This window comes from Mesoplodon densirostris, chromosome 9, assembly GCF_025265405.1.
Source record: "Mesoplodon densirostris isolate mMesDen1 chromosome 9, mMesDen1 primary haplotype, whole genome shotgun sequence".
NCBI lineage: Eukaryota > Metazoa > Chordata > Mammalia > Artiodactyla > Ziphiidae > Mesoplodon > Mesoplodon densirostris.
The window spans coordinates 20403263-20426868 of record NC_082669.1 but is presented as its reverse complement, the minus strand read 5'-3'; the positions used below and the strand labels follow the sequence as shown (position 1 = coordinate 20426868).

Here is a 23606-nt window from a genome sequence, read left to right as displayed (position 1 = left end):
GTTACATTTGAGTGATCCAACACTAGGGCCTATTGCCCCATATGCCAGACTGGGGACCCCTGCTGAGACATCCAACACCATGCAGGCATAGAAGTCACCAGAAACAGCCATTGCCTGGACTCTTGCTGTGGATGAACAAGCTGTGCTGCTGGAAACACCAAGCCCCATCACGCCTTGGTGAGGCATTATCTATTGGAAGTTAAGGTAGGACGTCCCGCTGAGATGGGAGAGCTACCTTGTACCCCTGGGTGCGGGGGCGGGGTGAGGACTAGTCAATTTCCACTGGGGTCCCATTGTCCTGCTGCAAGCGGAACACGCACCGTTGAAAGAGGGGAGAAGATGAGGGTCCTGCTCTGGCATATCCCGTCCCTCGTCCATCTCCTCTGTCCTGACAGTGGTGCCTTTCCGGGCTGACAGCTATGAAACGCAACCAGGTCAAGTTCCTAAAGCTGCCAGACTCCCTCTTCTCAAGGCCAGCTGAGCATGTTGTTTTCCACTGTTACTTTTGGCCACTCTCTATGTCCCCTCCTGGAGGATATTATAGCACACATAGAAGCCTTAACTAAGTTCACTCACAAGCCTTAAATAACATAAAATGACGTAAAAATAAAGAAGAACCCGGAGGGACCTCTTGTAGAAAAGCGTACTCTTACTATTTGCAAGTTTTCTGTAACCACACTGTCTCCCCATCACTTTGCTACGCCAGCCTCTCTTTGCCAGGTACTTTGATTTTTTTTTTCTTTTGCCTAGGGTACTTTGATTTTTAATTTAAAAGAGGATGTTTTAGATAGCATATATCCAGAAAAAGCTACCTACCTCCAATTGTAAAAATATATATATTGGCATTCTCATGAATCAAAATCTGTTACAAAGAGTAGAACGGTGGTGGTTACCAGGAAGGGGGTGGGGAGAGATGGGAAGATTTGGTCAAATGGTACAAACTTCCAGATGAATTAAGTTCTGGGGATATAATATACCACATGGTCATTATAGTTAATAATACTGTATTCTATACTTGAAAGTTGCCAAGAGGCTGTATCTTTCTCATCATTAAAAAGGAATGATAATTAGGTGATGGAGATGTTAGCTAACACTATGGTGGTAATCATTTGCAATACGTAAGTGTATCAAATCAACACGTTTTACAACTTCAACTTATACAAGGTAGTATTTCAATTATATCTCAGTAAAACGGGTGGGAGAGAGAACACATGTAATAAAGGGTTCTACATGCTGTGAACATGTTTTATCAGTGAGCGGATATGCTGCCCAGTAGGTGTTAAAGGACAAATGTAATTAAGATGCGCTACTTGGGGGGGGAAAAAAAACCTCTTATGAGTCTGATTAGAGTTAATTCATTTTCTAAAAGTCTGATCATACCTGAAGCTATAAAACTGGTTTCTTAAATACACATATTTGAAGGCTGTATTTTGCATCCTCAGGAAGCCCACTCTGAAACAATTTGGCACTCTTGTGCACCACAGCACTATCAGCTGGAAGAAATGTGTAGAGGCAACCCAGCTTTACATCTAGTTGTACAAATTGTTTTGGAATTAGTGGGAATTGGTTGAGTTTATGAAGAATCCCAATATCCCCAAAACTTTGTTTTTTAATCAAACATTAGAACTATACCAAGGAGTTCTAATTGATTGGATGGCCTTTGAGAAATGATTCACTTTACTGTATTTATTTATCAGTAATAAATGTTATTTTTTAAATTATTATGCTTAAAAAGAGATTTTAGGATACCTATATAAGTATCATAAAGCTAACAAAATCACTCTAGTCAGAATATCTTGAGTTCTTTAGATTTAAGATCCATTATATGGGATATATACATCTCGATTCTCTACTAGGCATAAAGCAAAGCCAAGAAATCTGGGTGTATATTTTTTTAAATCTATAAATATAATGACCTATATAGACTATATAGTCACACCTATATAGTGCAGCTAGTCTTTTCTTTTGTTATTTAGAGAAGCTGTTTTTTTTTAACTGACCTATAGTTGATTTACAATGTTGTGTTAGTTTCTGCTGTACAGCAAAGAGATTCAGAGATATATATATATATATATATATATGCATTCTTTTTTATGTTCTTTCCCATTATGGTTTATCATAGGGTAATGAATATAGTTCTCTGTGCTATACAGTAGGACCTTGTTGTTTATCCATTCTATATATAAAAGCTTACATCTGCTAATCCCAACCTCCCACTCCAACCCTCCTCCACCCCCCGTCCCCCTTGGCAACCACAAGTCTGTTCTCTATGTCTGTGAGTCTGTTTCTGTTTCACAGATAGGTTCATTTTTGCCATATTTTAGATCCCATATGTAAGTGTTATCATATGATATTTGTCTTTCTCTGTCTGACTGACTTCACTTAGTATGATAATCTCTAGGTCCATCCATGTTGCTGCAAATGACATTATTGTCTTCTTTTTTATGGCTGAGTAGTAGTATTCCATTGTATATATGTACCACATCTTCTTTATCCATTCGTCTGTTGATGGACATTTAGGTTATTTCCCTATCATTGCTATTGTGAATAGTGTTGCTGTGAGCATAAGGGTGCATGTATCTTTTTGAATTACAGCTTTTTCTGGATATATGCCCAGGAGTGGGATTGCTGGATCATATGGCAACTCTGTTTTTAGTTTTTTAAGGAACCTCCATACTGTTTTCCATAGTGGCTGCACCAACTTACATTCCCACCAACAGTGTTGGCGGGTCCCCTTTTCTCCACACCCTCTCCAGCGTTTGTTATTTGTAGACTTTTTAATGATGGCCATTCTGATCCGTGTGAGGTCATTCCTCATTGTAGTTTTGATTTGCATTTCTCTAATTAGCAACGTTGAGCATCTTTTCACGTGCCTGTTGGCCACCTGTTTGTCAAGAAGCCATTTTTTTAGATATAGAAAATAGTGTAAAATGTGCCTTTTGCAACTTTCAAAATTGTTTAATAAGTTTGAAGATATTTGAAATAGCATTTTCCAAGGAGATTGGAGTCAGGTTTCACTTCCTTTTTCTATTTGTACAGCAAATACATTTTAAAGTTAAAATTACTTCTGTAATGTTGAAGGAGGAGTAGGAAGGTAACACCAATATCCTTAGGTGGTTTCCAGTGGGTAATTAGTGTTATGGGGTGTTATTGGGGTAGCATGTCCCCCATCTCTTCCCATTGCCTGCGTCACATTTGGGGGATTATTTTACTTTGGTTTAGTAATTTTTTTCCCCTACAGTCTGATTAACTCAAAACCATTCATTTGAGTTACAGTGGCTGACGTACCAGCTAGCAAGGCACCTCCTTCACTCATGCTGCCTTATTCCTGGCATTTTACGTGTTTGGCTGGGGGGGAAAAAAAGGAGGGAAGCTTTTCCATCTGTGCTTCCTTGATGAGCTAAGATTCTCTCCTGATTCACACTTTGGGATTCCCTTGAATCATTTCACTTCCTGCTCTTTGGGGATTTGTAAGGTGCATCATAGTTTCTGAGTATTTCAACTGCATACAGTCTTGCTTTGCCTACTCTAAAGTCTGTGACTCACATATCTAAGTAATTAATTTTCCTAGAGAGAACTTATTTCCCATTCCTTTTATTTTATTTTTAAAGATTTTTTTTTTGATGTGGACCATTTTAAAGTCTTTATTGAATTTGTTACAATATTGCTTCTGGTTTTTTTCTTTTCTTTTCTTTTTTTTTTTTTTTTTTTTTTTTGCTGTACGCAGGCCTCTCACTGTTGTGGCCTCTCCCGTTGCAGAGCACAGGCTCCGGACGCGTAGGCTCAGCGGCCTTGGCTCACGGGCCCAGCCGCTCCGCAGCATGTGGGATCCTCCCGGACTGGGGCACGAACCCGTATCCCCTGCATCGGCAGGTGGACTCCCAACCACTGCACCACCAGGGAAACCCGATAATATTTTTTAAAACATCGAATGAACAGGCATAATTTCTGTTTCACCATAATTATACCCCACTGTAAATCATCCTCAAAAGTAGTGAATTCCTAGGTCAGCCATCCAAGGCTATTTGTGATTTAGCTCTTTGTAACATTTCCAGCTCTGTTTTTTATTCCATCATTTAAACCTTTGGCTTTCACGCCATTCTCAGGAAGAGCTGTGTACAGCCCTTACTTTCATGAATTTGTTCTGTTGTTCTTCTTACACTAAAATGTCTTTCTTTACCTATTCTACATCTTACACATCCTTCCATTTGGAAATAATTATCAATGACTTGTCCTGAGCTCTCCCTAATTAGGTTGACCAAATAAAACACAAAATGCCCAGTTAAATATGTTTCAGGTAAGCAACAACTGATTTTTATTTAGTATAAGTATGTCCCATCCAACGTCTTTAAACTGTGTAAAGGTAATTGTATTAATTTTCTTTTGCTGCTGAAACAAAATACTACACAATTCGTGGCAACACAACTCAAATTTTATTATATCACAATTCTGTAGGTCAGAAGTCCAGGTAGGGTCAGTTAGGTCCCCTGCTGCAGGTCTCCCAAGGTCAAAATCAAGATGTCAGCCGGCCTAGGTTTATATCTGGTGGCTCTGGGGGAGAACATGCTTTTAAAAGTCATTTAGGTTGTCGGCATAATTCAGTTTTCATAGTTATAGGGCAAAGGTCTGGATCTCCTTGCTGGCTGTCAGCCAGGAGCATCCCTTCGCTTCTAAAGCCACCTGTGTTCCTTGTCAAATTGTCAGTCCTTCTCCCCACCACACCTACCATCTGTGAATCTCTCTGCCTTTTCTTCTGCCATGTCTCTAATGCTTCCAGCCCGAGAAAGGGTTTATGTGATTAGATTGAGACTACCTGGATAATCCAGGATAATTTCCTTTTTAAAAATCTGTACCCTTAATTCTATCGGCAAAGTCCCTTTTGCCTTGTATCAATAACATAACATAGTCAGAAGTTCAAGGGATTAGGCCATGATTCCACCTTCCACAGTAACTATTCTTCTAGAATTATTTTCTGGCATATCCTTAGCTTGGGTGATTTGGAGAAATATCCTACAGCAATATTGCTTAATTTATTTTCGCTACAGCATTAAGTTTTGTTTGAATAGTAAAGAGGCTAGAAGTTCTTTGAAGAGGTATTATAAGCCAGACTTTAATAGTCAATAGAAGGAGGGGTTGAGTATTGATTTAGAGAAGGAAAGATCTATAATAGATAAGTGGGAAATCTTGTAAATCGAATGAGAACAGCAAGTAAATGATACAGGAGCAATGTGGATATCTATTTTATCTAGCAACCAAAGAATATAGGGTTGAACAATTACTGTCTTTAACATTATTCCAAGTGTGATATTTTCCTGAAGGCTATTGAGTATGATTAGCCTTCTATTAAAAACAGAAGATAATTTCCTATTTTGCACACCACTGAATTTATATTGTTTGAAATAAACTGAAATTCTCTTTTCTCTTAAAACTTTTTCTAACATTAAAAGAAACATGAATGGGTTTTAGTTTCCATTTGTAACTTATTAACTGCTAATCTGAATAAAAATTAAAAATCAATTCAATAATACAGAATTTTAGTGAGTCTACCATTCGCTGGGGATTATGCTAGATCCAGAGGTTACAAATATAGTTATGTTATACTCCTTGCCTACAGGAAACTCACAGGCATATAAACAAATAAATTACAATACTGTGCTGGTAGGGAACCAGGAGAAGCAAGCACAAATGGAAGGAATGATTTACCCAATGAAGAAGTAAGATAAGGATTTCGTGTTGTTGTTGTTTTTAATTTCTTTTCAATGACAATTTTTTAGAGCGTTTTAGGTTCACAGCAAAATTGAGAGGAAGGTACAGCGGTTTACCATATACCTCTGCCTTCACACATCCATAGCCTCCCCCATTATAAACGTCCCCCACCAGAGTGTTACATTGGTTGCCATCAATGAACCTACATTGACACATCATAATAACCCAAAGTCCATAGTTTACCTTAGGGTTTATTTTGGTGTTGTACATTCTGTGGGTTTGGACAAATGTATGACATGCAACCATCATCATAGTATCATACAGAGTATTTTCACTGCCCTAAACATCCTCTGGGCTCTCCCAAATCCCAACCCCTAGTAACCACTGATGTTTTTACTATCTCCATAATTTTGCCTTTTTCAGAATTTCATATAGTTGGAATCACACAATACGTAGCCTTTTCAGATTGGCTTCTTTCATTTACTAATAAGCATTTAAGATTTTTCCACATCTTTTCATGGCTGGAAGTTTGTTTTTAGCTCTGAAGAATATTCCATTATCTGGATGTACCACAGTTTATTTAAGCATTCACCTGCTGAAGGACATCTTGGTTGCTTCCAGGTTTTGCCAATTATGAATAAAGATGCTGTAAATATCTGCTTGCAGGTTTTTGTGTGCACATAGGTTTCCAGTTCCTTTGGGTAAATACCAAGAAGCATGATCACTGGATTGTATAGTAAGAGTGCATTTAGTTTTTTAGGCGTCTCTCATTTTGAAGGAGGCATGAGCAAAGGCACTGAAGCATGAAAAGGCACAGTGTATTTGGGAAACCATAGGTATGGCTGGAGTGGTGACATTAAGGCTAGAAGCTTGGCAGGCTCAGAGCCTATCACACCATGCATTTTATTCCATGGAGATGAAGCGCCAGAATAAACTTTGTTTGTGGTTTTTTTTTTTTTTTTTTTTTTTTGCGGTACGCGGGCCTCTCACTGTTGTGGCCTCTCCCGTTGCGGAGCACAGGCTCCGGATGCGCAGGCTCAGCGGCCATAGCTCACGGGCCCAGCCGCTCCGCGGCATGTGGGATCCTCCTAGACCGGGGCACGAACACGCGTCTCCTGCATCGGCAGGCGGACTCCCAACCACTGCGCCACCAGGGAAGCCCCAGTATAAACTTTTTAATCAGGGACATCATGTGATTGGCTTTGCACTTTAGAAAGATTGCCTTGGCTGCACGGAAGATGATAACTCTGGGTCAGAGGTCAGTTACAGGCTGGAAAACCAGTTTAGACAAGATTTAAACTAAAGCAGTGGAAACGACGATGTAGCGCAAAGGAAAGATGCGGGAGATTCTGCACTAAGATCGTCAGACTTCAGGGCGGTTAAAGGTCGGGGTTTAAAGGTATATGGGTGGACACGGGGGGGAAGGGAAGAGCAAAGGAGAAGGAGGACTTGAGAGTTTTTAAAATATTTCTGGCAAGGGAGGAAAATCTGGATATTTGATAAAGTCTGACTAACTTAGGGAATCAAGGAAAACAAGGGCAGGGCATGGATGGCTGGAGGGTGACAAAGACTTTCTCATTGGTAGAAGTTTAATTTGGTTTCTCTGAGCCCTCTTCTGTCAAGGCTTCCTGCCCGGGCCCAGTCTTTGGTCTGCCAAGTCCAGTTTTAGCAAGAATCCTGCCGAGTCAGTTTAGAGAGAATCTCCCACCCTTGATATCTGATCACCGTCAGTGTCTAATCACAGTAATCAGTTTTTAGCAGGAATCCTGTGAAAATGGTTTAGCAAGAATCACCCCTGCCCTTGGTTTCCCCTCTTAGTAATTCTCCATACACTGGCCCCTCTCACTCTGCTTCTGGGCCACACATCTCCAGCTGCCTTTGTTGTATTTGCAGTTGAGCCCAGTCTCTCTCCCCCATTGCAAAAGTCTTGAGTAAAGTCTTCCTTATCGTTTTAACAAGTATAATTTTTTCTTAAACAATGGGGAAAATCATCTCTCTGGGACTAGTTACTTCCATATGCCTCTAAAGTTTAGTTTGTGCATACAGCTTCTAACTAGCGTATGGCTAAATAACATGCCTAGATCTTGCACTGCAGGGGTTTATCAGGCATTATGATGTTCACAGTCCAGCCATTTATGCCCCAAGAACCTAGCAAGCTGGCTTCCTCCCCTTAATTAAAAAAAAAGGAAAAACAAAAGTGTCAGTCTAACACCCACTGCGTGGCAGCTCATACAGTTCCTTCCTTAAACACTTCACAATCATCTTACAGGCTAAAGCAGCAACACTCCTGTGAGACACGGCAAGCCTAGAGGAAAGAGAGAGTAACAGTCTTGGGAACACTTTGAGGTTGAGGTCTAGTAAAGACTACTTTTCTGTTTCTAACCTCAACTTATTTAAAGGAAGCTATTGTAACCCTCCAAATTTGCTGCTGTAGCATGCAAGCTTCTTGATAAATAAAAGAATGGGCATGGCTATGCTCTAAAAAAATCTTTTTTTAAGGACACTGAAATTTGAATTTCATGTCATTGTCATGTGTCCCAAAACAGACTTTTATTTTTTTAACCATTGAAAATGTAAAAACCATTCTTGGCTTACAGGCATACAAAATCAGGCGGTGGGCTGCATTTGCCTTATGAGCTGTAGGTCGTTTGCAGACTTGGTAGGTATAAAATGTCAGGATTCAAAAACTATGTGTTAAGTGTGGGACCTGGCGGGGGGCAGTGCGGTAGAGGGACTTCACAGGCTAACTTCTAATACTATAACGTATGTGAAAGCAGTTTGCACTGATTATTAGTCCAAGTGGCCAAGCCCAGGAATGGTGACAGCAGGGTGGTAGGGACCGCGGTCCAGGCCGCTCACCACCCTCCAAGCGGCTGGTGACGCAGTCCCCTCTTCGAGGACCGGGCAGAGCGTGGACAGCATCTTCAGGGACGCAGAGATGGAGGCTTAGCTCAGCCGACCGCCGAACGGAGCCCCGCAAACACAGAGAAAAACAAACTCCCTCGGCCGGCCGCCAGGCGGCGCCTCTCCGGGTGTCCGCAGGCGCGTGCACGCACGCACGTTTCCGGCCCGCGCTCAGCCAGGCTCTACTGCGCATGTCTGAGGAGGGGGCGGAGCGGCGACTGATGGGTGGGCCGAGGTTCCAGCGAAGCTGAGGAGCTCCTCGCCGGTGGGCGTGTACACTGGGGCCGCCTTGCGTCACTTCCGCCGGGAGGGACGGAGTTGGGGGAGGCTGGCTTCACGGCTGTCGCACCGCTGTTTGTGCAGGAAGCTCAGCTGATGGCAGCCGGCTGGCCGAGGGGACGCCCGTGCCGGGAAGAGGCGCGTCGCCCCTGCCGCCTAAGTAGTTGCGGCCTGCATCCCGGTAAGTTGCCCGCGGGGGGCGGGCGGGACGGTAGGCTACGGGAGAGGGCAGCCGGGTCGCCCGGGCACTCCTCTGGGATTCCAGGTCTTATCTCTCCCCGGAGGGCGCTTCCAGGGCGAGAGAGCGGGGAGACGCCCGGCCCCGAGGAGGTCCCCGGATCCAGGCTCCGGAGGCGGCCGGGCACCGGAAGGAGCCCTCGGGTCCCGGGCCTGATGGGTGCGCGACGCTCTCCGCCTCCTCGGACCCCGTGGGCTTTGCTGGTCCAGACGCGCAGACTGTTTTGGTTTCTCTGGTCCCGCCCCGCGTTGTCTGTCCCACCCCCCAAGCCTCCCAGCCTAGGTTCCGCGAGTCTGCCTGGCTTCCCCTGGGCAGTAGGTTCTCCAGCTGTTCACGGGAACCTGTTAAGGCGATGTCCCTATTCTACATCATTCTCCACCTTCGGCGCAGCTGGTTTGTCGGCTGCTCCTTGTTTTTAATTATCAGTTTCTTTGTAACCCTACCCACGTTGAATTCTTTCCTCGGCTGCTGTTGCTTCAGGCGGATTCAGGGTGCGTGCTTTTTGAAAGGTGAAGTTGTGTGGGTCATTGTGTTGCAGTACTTCACCTCGCTGTCGTGTCTGCCATCATGCAGGGAGGAACCTGGTTTCTACGCCCAGTACAATGATAACTTTCAATGAAAGTGGTGACACCTAGGAAAAACTTGGACGTGGCATGAGGAACTATCACATAATCCTATTTAAAGTGAAGTTTTTAGTTCCAGTGACATCCCAGATGGACTGCATCCCAATCTACAGTCCCAATTCTTTTTTTTTTTTTTAGAAGATGTTGGGGGGTAGGAGTTTTTATTTATTTTTGCTGTGTTGCGTCTTCGTTTCTGTGCGAGGGCTTTCTCTAGTTGTGGCAAGCGGGCGGGGGCCACTCTTCATCGCGGTGCGCGGGCCTCTCACTATCGCGGCCTCTTGTTGCGGAGCACAGGCTCCAGACGCGCAGGCTCAGTAGTCGTGGCTCACGGGCCTGGTTGCTACGCGGCATGTGGGATCCTTCCAGACCAGGGCTCGAACCCGCGTCCCCTGCATTAGCAGGCAGATTCTCAACCACTGCGCCACCAGGGAAGCCCCTACAGTCCCAATTCTTGAGCTTTCAAAAATGACAAAAGTAGGTTTTAGTGTATGGAGAAAATGCTGTTAAGACAGTGAAATACGAAGAATTTTGAAATCCGGGAGTTTAAAAAAAGTATATTACACTGTGAACCGAGAGTTTAATGCCGCTTATGAGGCAGGTGTTTCAAACTCATTGCAGTTATTTTGTTAAATGGCTTGTGCAAATTAGTTGTACTTTGAACATAAAAACATGCTCTTATTTCAGGATTTTTATTAAACTTTTTCTCAGGGTTGCTCATTTTTCTGCTTCTGTATCAGATCTAAATTAAAACCTTGAAAGCATTGTCCTTTTAACAAGTGATGTTGGCTGAAAAGATCACTTTCACTAGCTTGTATATTTACTTGCTTCAGTGTACCTTCAGTTGTTTTTTTGCTTAGTAATAGTGACAGAGGATTGGGGCCGAAGGGTACATACTGTCTTGCTTGTGAAACATAAATTTGTGTAAAGGTCATAGGACTCTTAGCCCAACATCTTCCTATCATGTCTTAGTTCTAACCTTTCTTTCCCATGTCTTATATTTTACTTTATTCATTATCCTTGCTTTTTAGAAGCGCCATTGCCCTGAGTTTTTCGGGATATCTTTTGTCCTGTGCTTTTTTTGTTTGCTTGGAAGACTACCTCTTGCTAACTTTGAATGGCAGTCAAGGCTCTACCCTTGTTCTCTCTACACCAGAGTGTTAAAATTTGAAACCCAAGGAATATTTTAGTAGTTCCATGAATATCCTGAAGTGTCTTGGAAAATATAGTGTATATATGCAAATAAGCATTTTTCAAAGAGGAGCTTTTGTCAAGTTCTGGGATCCCCACATTCTCAAGAAGTGTTACTGTACATCCTTCTTCGGTAAATTCAGTCTTATGGTGTTAGCTGTCACTGTGGTAATAACTCCAAACATGATTCCACAGCCTGTGTTCCTATAGTACATCTCCATTTGAATATCCCACTGTTAACTGCATCCTGTAAATCCCAGAGATTTTTATTAAATTGGCCCCCTTCCCAGTTATCTCGTATTCACAAATGGCACTCTTCCTGTTTCTCTGTTTTAAAACACTTAAGTTGTCGTGACACCTCCCTCTCCCTTACCCCATTGTTTTTTTTTTGTTTGTTTGTTTGTTTGTTTTTGCGGTACGCGGGCCTCTCACCGTTGTGGCCTCTCCCGTTGCGGAGCACAGGGTCCGGACACAGGCTCAGCGGCCATGGCTCACGGGCCCAGCCGCTCCGCGGCACAGTGGGATCTTCCCGGACCAGGGCACGAACCCACGTCCCCTGCATCGGCAGGCAGACGCCCAACCACTGTGCCACCAGGGAAGCCCCCTTACCCCATTCTTTCCTGTGACCAAGTCCTGTGTTTTGTTGTTTACCTCACTTTCAAAGTGTGGCTCAAAGTAACCCTCGTTTCCATTATAGTACCTTTACCTTAATTCAAACCCCTGTCACTTCGTGTCTGCATTATTGCAATAACTCGGTGAAGTCCTCCATGCATTCATTCATTCCACCGTCAGCGGAGCCTCCACCTCGAAGTTCCCTTATTTCTTCCAGTTAGAACGTCATTCCGGGGCTTCCCTTGGTGGCGCAGTGGTTGGGAGTCCGCCTGCCGATGCAGGGGACACGGGTTCGTGCCCAGGTCCAGGAGGGTCCCACGTGCCGCGGAGCGGCTGGGCCCGTGAGCCATGGCCGCTGAGCCTGCGCGTCCGGAGCCTGTGCTCCGCAACGGGAGAGGCCACAACAGTGAGAGGCCCGCGTACCGCAAAAAAAAAAAAAAAAAAAGTCATTCTGTTCTCTAGTGGGGGGTGTACGCCTCACTCTTCCATTTATACCTCCATTGTATTTGTACCACCCGATAAATAGGGAGTCTGGTCCTCCCTGCTCTTTTCTCAGTTGACGATGGCACTTCCCAGTCTACCTTCTTTATCTGTTTGCAATCGAACTTTTGTCCCAGCTGAATTTGCTCTCCAAACCCTTGTCTGCATTTACTAGTGTTGTGATTTGGGAGCAGTTAAATGCAGCTTGTCGCTTTTGTTGACAGCTCTCTCTGTTGAGTAATTTTTACTTGACAACTGTAGTTTCTAGACAGGTGTATTAAAATAGTATGACCATGAGATCATCTCGTTTTCCTTTAATTGTTCCCTTTTTCAAATTTGCTTTATGTGCTGTATTTCAATGCCAAGTCGATAGGTGTGTTCATAATTGGTCATGAGGATTATCTCTTAATGGAAAGAAACAATGCAGATCCCTTCCCTCTAAGCTATGTAGCTCTGTCCTCTGCTTGACTCTTAGGCCCATGTCTACCATCGTTCCCACTTCTTACTTTCCTTTAACCACCTTATTCTTGCTATTCCTGAACAGACAAAGCTTATTCCTGTCTCCAAAGCCTTGGTTGCTTGTTCCTCTTCCTTGAATGCTTTTTACCCGGAAACTTTTAATAATTTGCTTCCTCGCTTCATTCAGGTCTCCAGTAAGATGTCAACTCAATTCTTCTCCTGACCACATCAACTAAAATAGCACTTTCTGTGCCCTTTCTCCCCAACCCCCAGCTTTATTTTTCTTCATGGCACTTCTCGACCTGTTGCTATACATTATATTAGTTATTTGTTTATTAATAAATTGTCTTTTTCTCCAAGACCTAGGAGATGACCTGAGATTTAATAAGTAAGTGGATTATTCCTTTTACTATGAAATAGTATCCCTTTTTAATCTTATTTCATGCTTTTGCCTTAAATTTGCCTTAAAGGGCTTTTTGCTTTCTTTTGGTACTATAGGCCTGGTATATATTTTCCCCTATTCCTTTATTTTTAACTTTTCTTTATCATTGTATTACAGGAGTGTCTAGTAACTCGTATGTAGCTGGAGTTTTCATTTCTAAAATTTTGCTCTTCCTGTACACTTTTTGTACAGTTCTCTTTTTTTTGTTTCCTTATTTTTGTTCCCTCTATCATTGAATGTTTTAAACCTACTGAATTTTTTTCTATGATTTCTAATCTTGGTTACACGTTTTCCTGTTACGTACACTTGTTGGTACTCCCTTGAAGTGATTCATTTTTGACTGTGAGTTAATCTTCAGTGGTGGTTGCTGAGTGTGGGAGTCTCTTGCTGTGAGCTTTGGAAGTGTCCTTCCATGGTAGTTTCAGTGGACTCAGCAGAGGCCCCATGGAGTTCACTAGCTCTGACTAGTTTTCATTTGCTTAGGGTTTCTGCACCATAAAGGTAATGTGACTGCAGATCCAGGCATGTGATTCCTCTTCAACTGTGGATTTCCCACTGTTGGTTTTGTTTTGTTTTGCTTTTTTAACTTTATTGTGGTAAAAAATATATCATAAAATTTACCACCTTAACCATTTTTAAGGGTATAGTTAAGTGGCATTCAGTGCATTCATGTTGTAAAAACAAATCTCCAGTACTTTTTCAGTTTGCAGAACCGAAACGCTACCATTAAACAACAGCTCCCCTCTGACCCATTCCTCCAGTGCCCTGTAACCATCATTCTACTCTCTGTCTCTGAACTTGACTGCTCTATGTACCTCATGTAAGTGGAATCACACAGTACTTGTCCTTTTGTGACTGGCTTATTTCACTTAAGCTCATGTCCTCAAGGTTCATGCATGTTGTAGCATGTGACGGGATGTCCTTCCTTTTTAAGGCTGCATAATATTCCATTTTGTGCATATACCACATTTTGTTTATTTAACTGTCCGTGGACATTTGGGTTGTTCCCACCTCTGCTATTATGAATAGTGTTGCTATGAACATAGGTGTACAAATATCTTTTTGAGGCCCTGCTTTCAATTCCTTTGAATATATATTTAGAAATAGGATTGCTGGATCATATGGTAGTTCTAGTTTTAATGTTTTGAGGAACTGCTATACTGTTTTCCATAGCAGCCACACCATTTTACAGTCCCAGTAACAGTGCTCAGGAGTTCCAACTTCTCCACATCTTTGCCATCACTTGGTATTTTCTGGTGATTTGTTTTGTTTTGGGGGCTTAAACAACAGAATTTATTTCTCATGTATTTTCTGTTTTGTTTTTTTGTTTTGCTTTGTTTTGTTTTTTTTATACTAGCCATCCTGATGAGTGTGAGGTAATACCTCATTTGGTTTTGATTTGTATTTCTCTGATGATCAGTGATGTTATTCATCTTTACATATGTTCACTGTTTGTATGTCATCTTTGGAGAAATGTCTGTTCAAATCTTTTACCCATCTTTTAATTGAGTTATTCGATTTTTTGTTGTTGAGTTATAGGAGTCCATTACTGGTTTTGAGTATGGCTTTTCATCCACGAGTACTTTCGTTGTATTTTGTCATGTTATTTCTGTCTTGGGGATTGTGAGGCTTATTAATTCGGCTTATAACATTGACTGCAAGTCCTGAGGGGTTCAAAAGAGCCAGGAAAGCAGATAGGTTTCCTTCTTTTCTCTCCTTCCCTCTGTAAAATTGGGTGTTTTAAAATAATATGCTTACATGCTATTTAGACAGACTTTAGTTCGGACTGTCACCTTCTGAAGAGTCACATGGGTTCTTGGTTTCTGTCTTGTTCCGTTACTCCATCTGTCAGCGATCTGCTGGAAGCGGATCTAATGTCATTCCTTTGCTTATCATACTTCATTGACAGTTCGATCTCTAATCTCCTTGGCAAGATTATCAGACCCTTCGTAACCTGGTCCACCCTGTCTTTGCAGTCTCCCCTTATACCCCTCGCTCATCATTCTCTCCAGGTCCTGGAATGAAAACAACTGCTTGCACTTTTTGCTTATATTGTGTATATTTTCTTAAAAGCTTTTTTTGTGTTTCCTTTTGTTTGTTTTTCCCATTATCTAGAATTCTCTCCTTCCCCTCTTATCTTTTACAATGTAATGAATTCCTTTTTTGCTCAGTTTTCAGCTTCTTTTTTCAGACTTACCTGGGTATCTACTCTCACCTTGTGTCTTCCATTCACATAGCGCCATCTGTTAAAGTGCATTAAAGTGTTTGCTTTTTTTTTTTAACTACAAAAGTGATACCTGCTCTTTGTAAGTAATTGAGTCTGTCCAAAAGTAGAAGTAAAAGCCCTTCTCATTCTCTTTTGATTCCACCTCTCAGTTCACAGGAATTAATAAACAGGTACTTACCCTTTCAGAATCTGTGTGTGTGTGTGTGTGTGTGTGTGTGTGTGTAGCCACAGATTTAAACTGCATATATAAGTTTTTGTTTTCTTTTATTACATAATATCTTCGTGTTTACGTCTCTGTATCCTCATGTGTGTATCGTATATATGATATTGCAGCTTGCCTTTCTCACTGTACTGTGTATGAAGGATGTATAGGCAGATCATCTATTCTCCTTAACTGCTGTGTAACATTACATTGTAACTCAGTTTATTGTATGTGTACCATAATTTATTTAACCATCCCTTGCTAGAAGAAACTTAGAGTCTTTCAGTGTTTTGTTATTTCAAGCAGTGTGGCAGGGAATGTGTGTACATACCTTTACTCCTATGCAGTTATTTCTGTAGGATAGATTCTTAATAGTGGAATTGCTAATCAAAGAATATGTGCCTTTAAAATTTTGATAGATAGCATTTAAAATTTCATTAGATACTGTCAGATATTTCATTACACGCTGTCAGGTAGCCCTCTGTGTCCCATCTCCCCAGGTATTATCAGTACTGGATATTATCAATCACTTACATTTTACCAATTGAAAGAACAAAATATCCGTTTTAAACAGCATTTATGTTGTGGTTATGAACCCCTTGTCTGTTAGAAGTGGCACACAGCTTATTCTAGTCTGACTTCTTTGATTAAATAAGCGCTTTGTACTAGACAGCGAAATCCTCCTTACAAGGCTATCTCGAGCTCTAGACTGAAAGTTTCCTGGTATCCTGTTTGTGGTCTTAGCATCTAGCACTATGTCTGGTGTAGAGTTGTCGAACGCATGCCCAACATACAGTGAGGCCAAACAAACTGAAATGTCCACGTTTGGAGTGGGAGAACGGTTTATCGCAAGGGTCATGCAAGGAGAACGGGTGGCTCCTGCTCAAAAGACCTGAACTCTGATGGGTTTCGGGAAAGAGTTTTTTTAGGCAAAATTTGTGGGGAGGTGTGCAGGGTGTGTGCCCCTCCTCTGATTGGTTGACGTAACAGGATGGTGTTCCAGGAATCTCAGCTATCAGTCTTCTGGTTCTAACCACTCTGGGGTCCTAGTGCTTGTGCTCAGCCTGAAGTTACCACCCTCCACCTGGGTGGGGGCCTGAGCTCCTGTAGAAGAACTCAGAGATGTACCAGATTGTTCTGTACATCCCCCCAGGAGGAGCCAGGACCCTGCCCCATCTCTGCACTGTTGTTTCTTTCTGCATCACCTCATTCCCTTAATTAGTAACTGTTTGAATCTGCCCTTTGGAACTCAGGGAAGGTCTAGGAGGCTGAAAGCCTTTTTCCTACAAACAAGAAACTGGGGACACAAAGGCTTTTGTGCCTGGGAGGGTCCTGCTCAGTTTCAGCCCCCTTTTCTTTGCTATGCCTCAGTGTTGAGTGGAAGAGCTGTTGGAAAGGAAAATAACATTTTGGATAGAGAGGTTAATCATAAACTCAGCAGAGGACCTCGGTTTTAGGGGGACTCAGTTTCAGATTAAATATTCTACAAACGGTTTGCAATGAGTAGGAGTGTAAGACTTGACTCTTTGTTTCAGAGAACTTACAGTCTAGTGTCACATAAACTGTCAACACTTTAAATAGCATAGGAAGGAAGAAAAGCAGCATAATATCTAAATTGTGTCAACGAAAAATTAATCAGTAGATCTAAGAAAGAATTGGAAAATTTTATTTGAGCCAAATTTGAGGATTATAACCTGGGAAGAGCATCTCAGAAAGCTCTGAGAACTGTTCTGCCAGTTAGAAGTCAAGACACAGTTTAAGTGTTTTGAGACAGAAGACTGTACGTTAAATGATGTATATTGACAGTTTACGTGATCCAGATTTAAGTGCCATCGTGGTGGATCATGTGACCCTTTACAAGATCAAGAAGGAATGCTCTGTCTTCGTGATGCTAGGAGAATGTTGCTGTTTATGATTGAGCAGGTATTCCTGCTGATGGGGAGGTCTGGTCAAGTCATGATACAGATGCACCATGCGCAGTGTGGGGAGAGGGGAGGCCAAAGGGCAGAGAAGAATTTTTCTGTTAAAATTTTTCTTGTCTTGCCATAAATATGAATTTTATTTCACAATTGCATGTTCACTTTTGTGCTGTAGGACACCTTATCTATTGGGTAGCTTCTCTAAGTTAGTTTTCATATTAGTTTTCATGAAACATCCTACTGCTCACTATTTTTTCATTGACTTCCGTAATAAAAGATGACTGATTTTCTGTTTGCTTAAAAGTGAACTCTGTTTTGCCATAATGAAAATATATTATCCTATCTTCTTTTGAGACAAGTTGCTGAGTTTAGTTCAAGTAGTAATTTACCTTGAATCCTAATTTTTTTTTTCTTGCATTTCAGGTAAGACCATGAATTGTGGCGTTTCTTAAATGAAGCACTCAGGAATGAAGTGAAAGTCATAACGTACAGAAAATAAATGATTTTTACGTTATGTCTGTTAACTTGACTATAGGTCTCTATTATATTTACCTCCTTAGTAATGCGAGAAGTCTTTGTGGGAAGCGGCGGAGCAAGCAGCTGCCTTTCTTGCGCTCGCCTGAACATTACTGGAGGAGAAGCCACAGCAGCCTACAGAGAGGTTTTCATACGAGCAAAATAAGATGTAAATGGACCAAAAGTGAAGCTCATTCTTGCAGTAGGCACTGTTACTCTCCAAGCAGCCATGGTTTACATTTTGGAATTTTGAGACTTAGCACTTCTGCTCCCAAGGGACTTACAAAAGCAAACCTTCGTATGTCCCGTATTAAAAATACTTTGAACTCTGTTTCGAAGGCTGTTTTTGGCAAGCAGAATGAAATGATCTCTCGTTTAGCTCAACTTAAGCCAAGCTCTCGAATATTCAGAAAAGTGTCAGATAGTGGCTGGTTAAAACAGAAAAACATTAAACAAACCATCAAATTTCTGAAAAAATACAGCAACAAATCAGCAGAAGAGGGTTCTTTTTCAGCAAAGGAAAGTCACGTTATGGAGAAAGAAGATACAGGTAAGCAAAGCCTCTTTCATTACACGAATAATCTAACCACGAAATTCGGAGAGTCATTCTACTTTTTATCAAGTCATATTAATTCATACTTCAAGCGTGAGGAAAAAATGTCTGAACAAAAGGAAGATAAACATTTCCAGGACAAATCAGAACTTGAGCTTAAAAAGACTGAAGACGAGAAACCCAGTTCTCCAGATCCTGGCGTCCTGACTGATAAGAATCTGGGCTCAGAAGCTTCTTTATATTCTGAGGACAATGCTGCAAGTCCCAGTGGGACGCCCGAGGTTCTTCCCATTTCTACTAAACAAAGTATTGCCAACTTTCTTTCTCGTCCCACTGAAGGTGTACAAGCTTTAGTAGGTGGTTATATTGGTGGACTTGTCCCCAAACTAAAGTATGATTCAAAGAGTCAGTTAGAAGAGCAGGAAGAGGCGATGAAAGCTGAGCAGGCCATCAGCAAAGACAAAAATGCAGAGGAGAAAAGGCGGTTATCTCTTCAGCAAGAAAAGGCAAGTCGTTATATCTCAGTATATTAGTTGAATTGCCTATTAGCTGCCAAGGTTTTCTTAAATGCAGTGTGGTTTTAAGTTTTAAGTTTTGTCAAATTTCTAAGTTTCGTTTCCTAATGGGACCTAAGAAACTTTAATCATCTGTTGGTATCACTGGAGCAGTTGCATACTCAAATCATACATATTTTAACATGTCTTTGTAGATAATTGCCAGAGTGAGTATTGATAACAGAACCCGGGCATTAGTTCAAGCGTTAAGAAGAACAACCGACCCAAGGCTCTGCATTAACAGAGTTGAAGAACTGACGTTCCATCTTCTAGAATTTCCTGAAGGAAAAGGAGTGGCTGTCAAGGTAATTCTGATTACCTTTAATCTGGTTTTATCTTGGAACAAAAATACTAATAAACCTTCTAAAATGGAGAAGGCAACGTGTTTCATTTTTCTATTTAAATACTTTTTGGTTTTAGCATACATGTGATGTGTTATATATTTAGTAATTGCCCTATGAGATGCATTATGCTAAATGCTCCCTTTTATTCTGTGATATGCTATATGCCTATTAGCTGCCAAGGTTTTCTTAAATGCAGTGGAGGTATTTATGCTGTGTAACTACTCTTAAGACAGGAGTCGTAATTCATAAGTAAAACCATTGCTCATTTTTATTTCATGATCTTTCTGTACTTGAAAGTCTAAAAATTTTCATGATCTTATCGGTAATTGAACTTGTGATCCTATTACTAAAACAGTTAGCTTTTCTGTGCCTCAGTGTTTTCAAATATAAAACAGTGGAGATAATTTAGACCCATTTAAATAGACCGTTTTCAGAGAAATAATATAAAGTGTGAATGATGCGGTTGAGTCTCTTTACACCTGTACTAAGGTTATTTGTAATACATAATGAACAATTTGGAAATATCATATAATGAATAGACAATGTTAACGTTTCGTTAGAGATCCGTTAGTGCTTATTTTTAACCTGCTACCCAGAAAATTATAAGTTAACTTAGTTGGTATTTATTTAGCGTTTTGATAACCATCTTGCTGAAAAGTTATGTTTTTAAATCACTTACCCTCTGTAGTTTTATGTTGTATAATACATACATTATAATAGCTCAACTTTAGAATTTCATGTTCATAGAATTTGGGATTATCTTTCATATATATGTAATCTCTTACTTAAAAGATAAAATTTCCAAATATAGATGTGCTTTTAGGTCATTTAACATGTCGGTGATACACTGAAAGCAAAGCTCTGAGATGGAATTGCATACTTTAAAGAACTTTTAAAAAACGTATTATTGAAGTGTAATACACATTCAGTTTTAAGTGTAAAGTTCAGTGAGTTTTCACATATATCCACGTAACCAGCACCCAGATGAAGAACAGAATTTGTCAGCACTTCAGAAGCCTCCCTTGGGCCCCCTTTCAGTCACAATCTCTGAAAAAATAATCACAAATCAGTTTTACCTGTTTTTGTACATTATGTAAACTCTTATGATTGGCTTCTTTCACTCAACATGCTGGTAGGAATCTTTTACATTGTTGTGAGTAGTTGTAGATAATTTATTCTTGTTGCTTTTGTGTTCCGTGGTGTGAATGTATCACAGCTTATTTATTCATTGTAGTGTTGTTGGATTTCTGGGTGGTTTTCAGTTTTAGTCTGTTATGACTAGTTTTGCTAATAGGAACTTTGAGAAGTCTTATTTTATATAACTGATCCCAAATCTAGGGACCCTTCAGTACCAAGGAGAAATGTGATACGTGTTTTCCTGTAGAATGGCTCACCTTCTGGATTTACCTGGCTTCCTCCTCGTTGGTATAGTTGATGTATTCCTCTTTCCTTTTTATTTCCTGCACATTGGAATTTAAATATAAAGACCTGATTGAGTTAAGCATTTTCTTGTTAGGGCACATTGTAGACGATGTGCACCTCATATTGCATTGTGTCAGAACACATATAATTGGTTGGACAACAGTTAGTAATGCTAAGGTTGACCACTGGATTAGGGAGATCTTTTCATGGGACAGTTAGGCTAGAACCATTAGCCATCAACCATTAACCTAATTGTTTCTAGAACTAGTCATTTCATTAGGGTTGCAGAATGATAAATTTCTAATTCTCTCGTTCCTTCTGCGTTATAATTGACGTTCTCCTGTAAAACTAAAGCTACTTGGTTACTCTCAAAGATCAATGTTGCAGGAAAAGCAAAAGAAATGCTTAATTTCTTTCTACTTAGTCACCAGTTTTCAAAGTAAAGAGTTGCTTTTTTTAAAAAAAAACAGATCTTTATTGGAATATAATTGCTTCACAATACTGTGTTAGTTTCTGTTGTACAACAAACGGAATCAGCCATATGCATACATATATCCCCATATCCCCTCCCTCTTGAGCCTCACTCCCACCCCTCTAGGTCATCGCAGAGCACTGAGCCGATCTTCCTGTGCTATGCGGCTGCTTCCCACTAGCTAGCTATTTTATATTTGGTAGTGCATATATGTCGATGCTACTCTCACTTCACCCCAGCTTCTCCCTCCCCTCCCTGTGTCCTCATGTCCATTCTCTATGTCTGTGTCTTTATTCTTGCCCTGCCACTAGGTTCATCAGTACCTTTTTTTTTTTTTTTAAGATTACATATATATGTGTTGGCATATGTGATTTTTCTCTTTCTGACTTCCTGCACTCTGTATGACAAACTCTAGGTCCATCCATCTCTCTACAAATAACTCAATTTCGTTTCTTCTTATGGCTGAGTAACATTCCATTGTATATATGTGCCACATGTTCTTTATCCATTCATCTGTCGATGGGCCCTTAGGTTGCTTCCATGTCCTGGCTATTGTAAATAGTGCTGTAATGAACACTGTGGTACATGACTCTTTGAATTATGGTTTTCTCTGGGTATGTACCCAGTAGTGGGATTGCTGGGTCATACGGTAGTTCTGTTTTTAGTTTTTTAAGGAACCTCCATACTGTTCTCCATAGTGGTTGTATCAATTTACATTCCCACCAACAGTGCAGGAGGGTTCCCTTTTCACCACACCCTCTCCAGCATTTATTGTTTTTAGATTTTTTGATAATGGCCATTCTGATTGGTGTGACGTAATACCTCGTTGTAGTTTTTTTTTTTTTTTTTTGCGGTATGCGGGCCTCTCACTGTTGTGGCCTCCCCCGTTGCGGAGCACAGGCTCCGGACGCGCAGGCTCTGGACGCACAGGCTCAGCGGCCATGGCTCACGGGCCCAGCTGCTCCGCGGCATATGGGATCCTCCCAGACCGGGGCACGAACCCGTATCCCCTGCATCGGCAGGCGGACTCTCAACCACTTGCGCCACCAGGGAGGCCCACCTCGTTGTAGTTTTGACTTGCATTTCTCTAATAATTAGTGATGTTGAGCATCTTTTCATGTGCCTCTTGGCCACCTGTATGTCTTCTTTGGTGAAATGTCTATTTAGGTCTTCCACCCATTTTTTAATTGAATTGTTTGTTTTGTTGATATTGAGCTCCATGAGCTGTTTGTATATCTTGGAGATTAATCCCTTGTCTATTGTTTCCTTTGCAAAAATATTCTTCCATTCTGGGGGTTGTCTTTTTGTCTTGTTTATGGTTTCCTTTGCTGTGCAAAAGCTTTGAAGTTTAATTAGGTCTCATCTGTTTACTTTTGTTTTTATTTCCATTACTCTAGGAGGTGAGTCAAAAAAGGTCTTGCTGTGGTTTATGTCAAAGAGTGTTCTTCCTGTGTTTTCCTCTAAGGGTTTTATAGTATCTGGTCTTAGGTCTTTAATCCATTTGGAGTTTATTTTTGTGTATGGTGTTAGGGAGTGTTCTAATTCATTCTTTTACATGTAGCTGTCCAGTTTTCCTCGCACCACTTATTGAAGAGGCTGTCTTTTCTCCATCGTATGTTCTTGCCTCCTTTGTCGTAAATTAGGTGACCATAGGTGCATGGGTTTATCTCTGTGCTTTCTATCCTGTACCATTGATCTATATTTCTCTTTTTGTGCCAGTACCATGCTGTCTTGATTACTGTAGCTTTGTAGTATAGTTTAAAGTCAGGGAGCCTGATTCTTCCACCTCTGTTTTTCTTTCTCAGGATTGCTTTGGTTAATCGGGGTCTTTTGTGTTTCCATACGAATTGTAAATTTTTTTGTTCTAATTATGTGAAGAATGCCATTGGAAGTTTGATAGGGATTGCATTGAGTCTGTAGATTGCTTTGGGTAGTATAGTCATTTTCACAATATTGATTATTCCAATCCAAGAACATGGTATAATTCTCCATCTGTTTATGTCATCTTTAATTTCTTTCATCAGTGTTTTATACTTTTCTGAGTACAGGTCTTTTGTCTCCTTAGGTAGGTTTATTCCTAGGTATTTTATTCTTTTGGTTGCAATGGTAAATGGGATTGTTTCCTTAATTTCTCTTTCTGATTTTTCATTGTTAGTGTATAGGAATGCCAGAGATTTCTGTGCATTAATTTTGTATCCTGCAACCTTACCAAATTCATTGGTTAGTTCTAGTAGTTTTCTGATGGCATCTTTAGGATTTTCTATAGTATAGTATCATGTCATCTGCAAACAGTGAAAGTTTTACTTCTTTTCCAGTTTGTATTCCTTTTATTTCTTTGTCTTCTCTGATTTCCATGGCTAGGGCTTCCCAAACTATGTTGAATAAGAGTGGCGAGAGAGGACACTCTTGTCTCATTCCTGATCTTAGTGGAAATGGTTTCAGTTTTTTACCATTGAGTGTGATTTT

General features: G+C 40.9%; 1 protein-coding gene across 2 annotated transcripts in view; it reads left to right on the top strand.

Annotated features, from left to right (window-relative positions):
• Nucleotides 1–23606, top strand: part of PNPLA8 (patatin like phospholipase domain containing 8) — a 137698-nt gene that overhangs the window by 66555 nt on the left and 47537 nt on the right. Inside the window, exons 1-3 of one of the 2 annotated variants that reach the window (XM_060108853.1) lie at nt 8916–9070; nt 17703–18854; nt 19058–19207. In XM_060108853.1, coding sequence (XP_059964836.1) covers nt 17793–18854; nt 19058–19207 — 1212 coding nt within the window. In that variant the 5' untranslated portion in view covers nt 8916–9070; nt 17703–17792. Of the gene's footprint in view, nt 1–8915; nt 9071–17702; nt 18855–19057; nt 19208–23606 lie in introns of those variants that run through there. The other variant, XM_060108852.1, reaches the window with a different exon arrangement.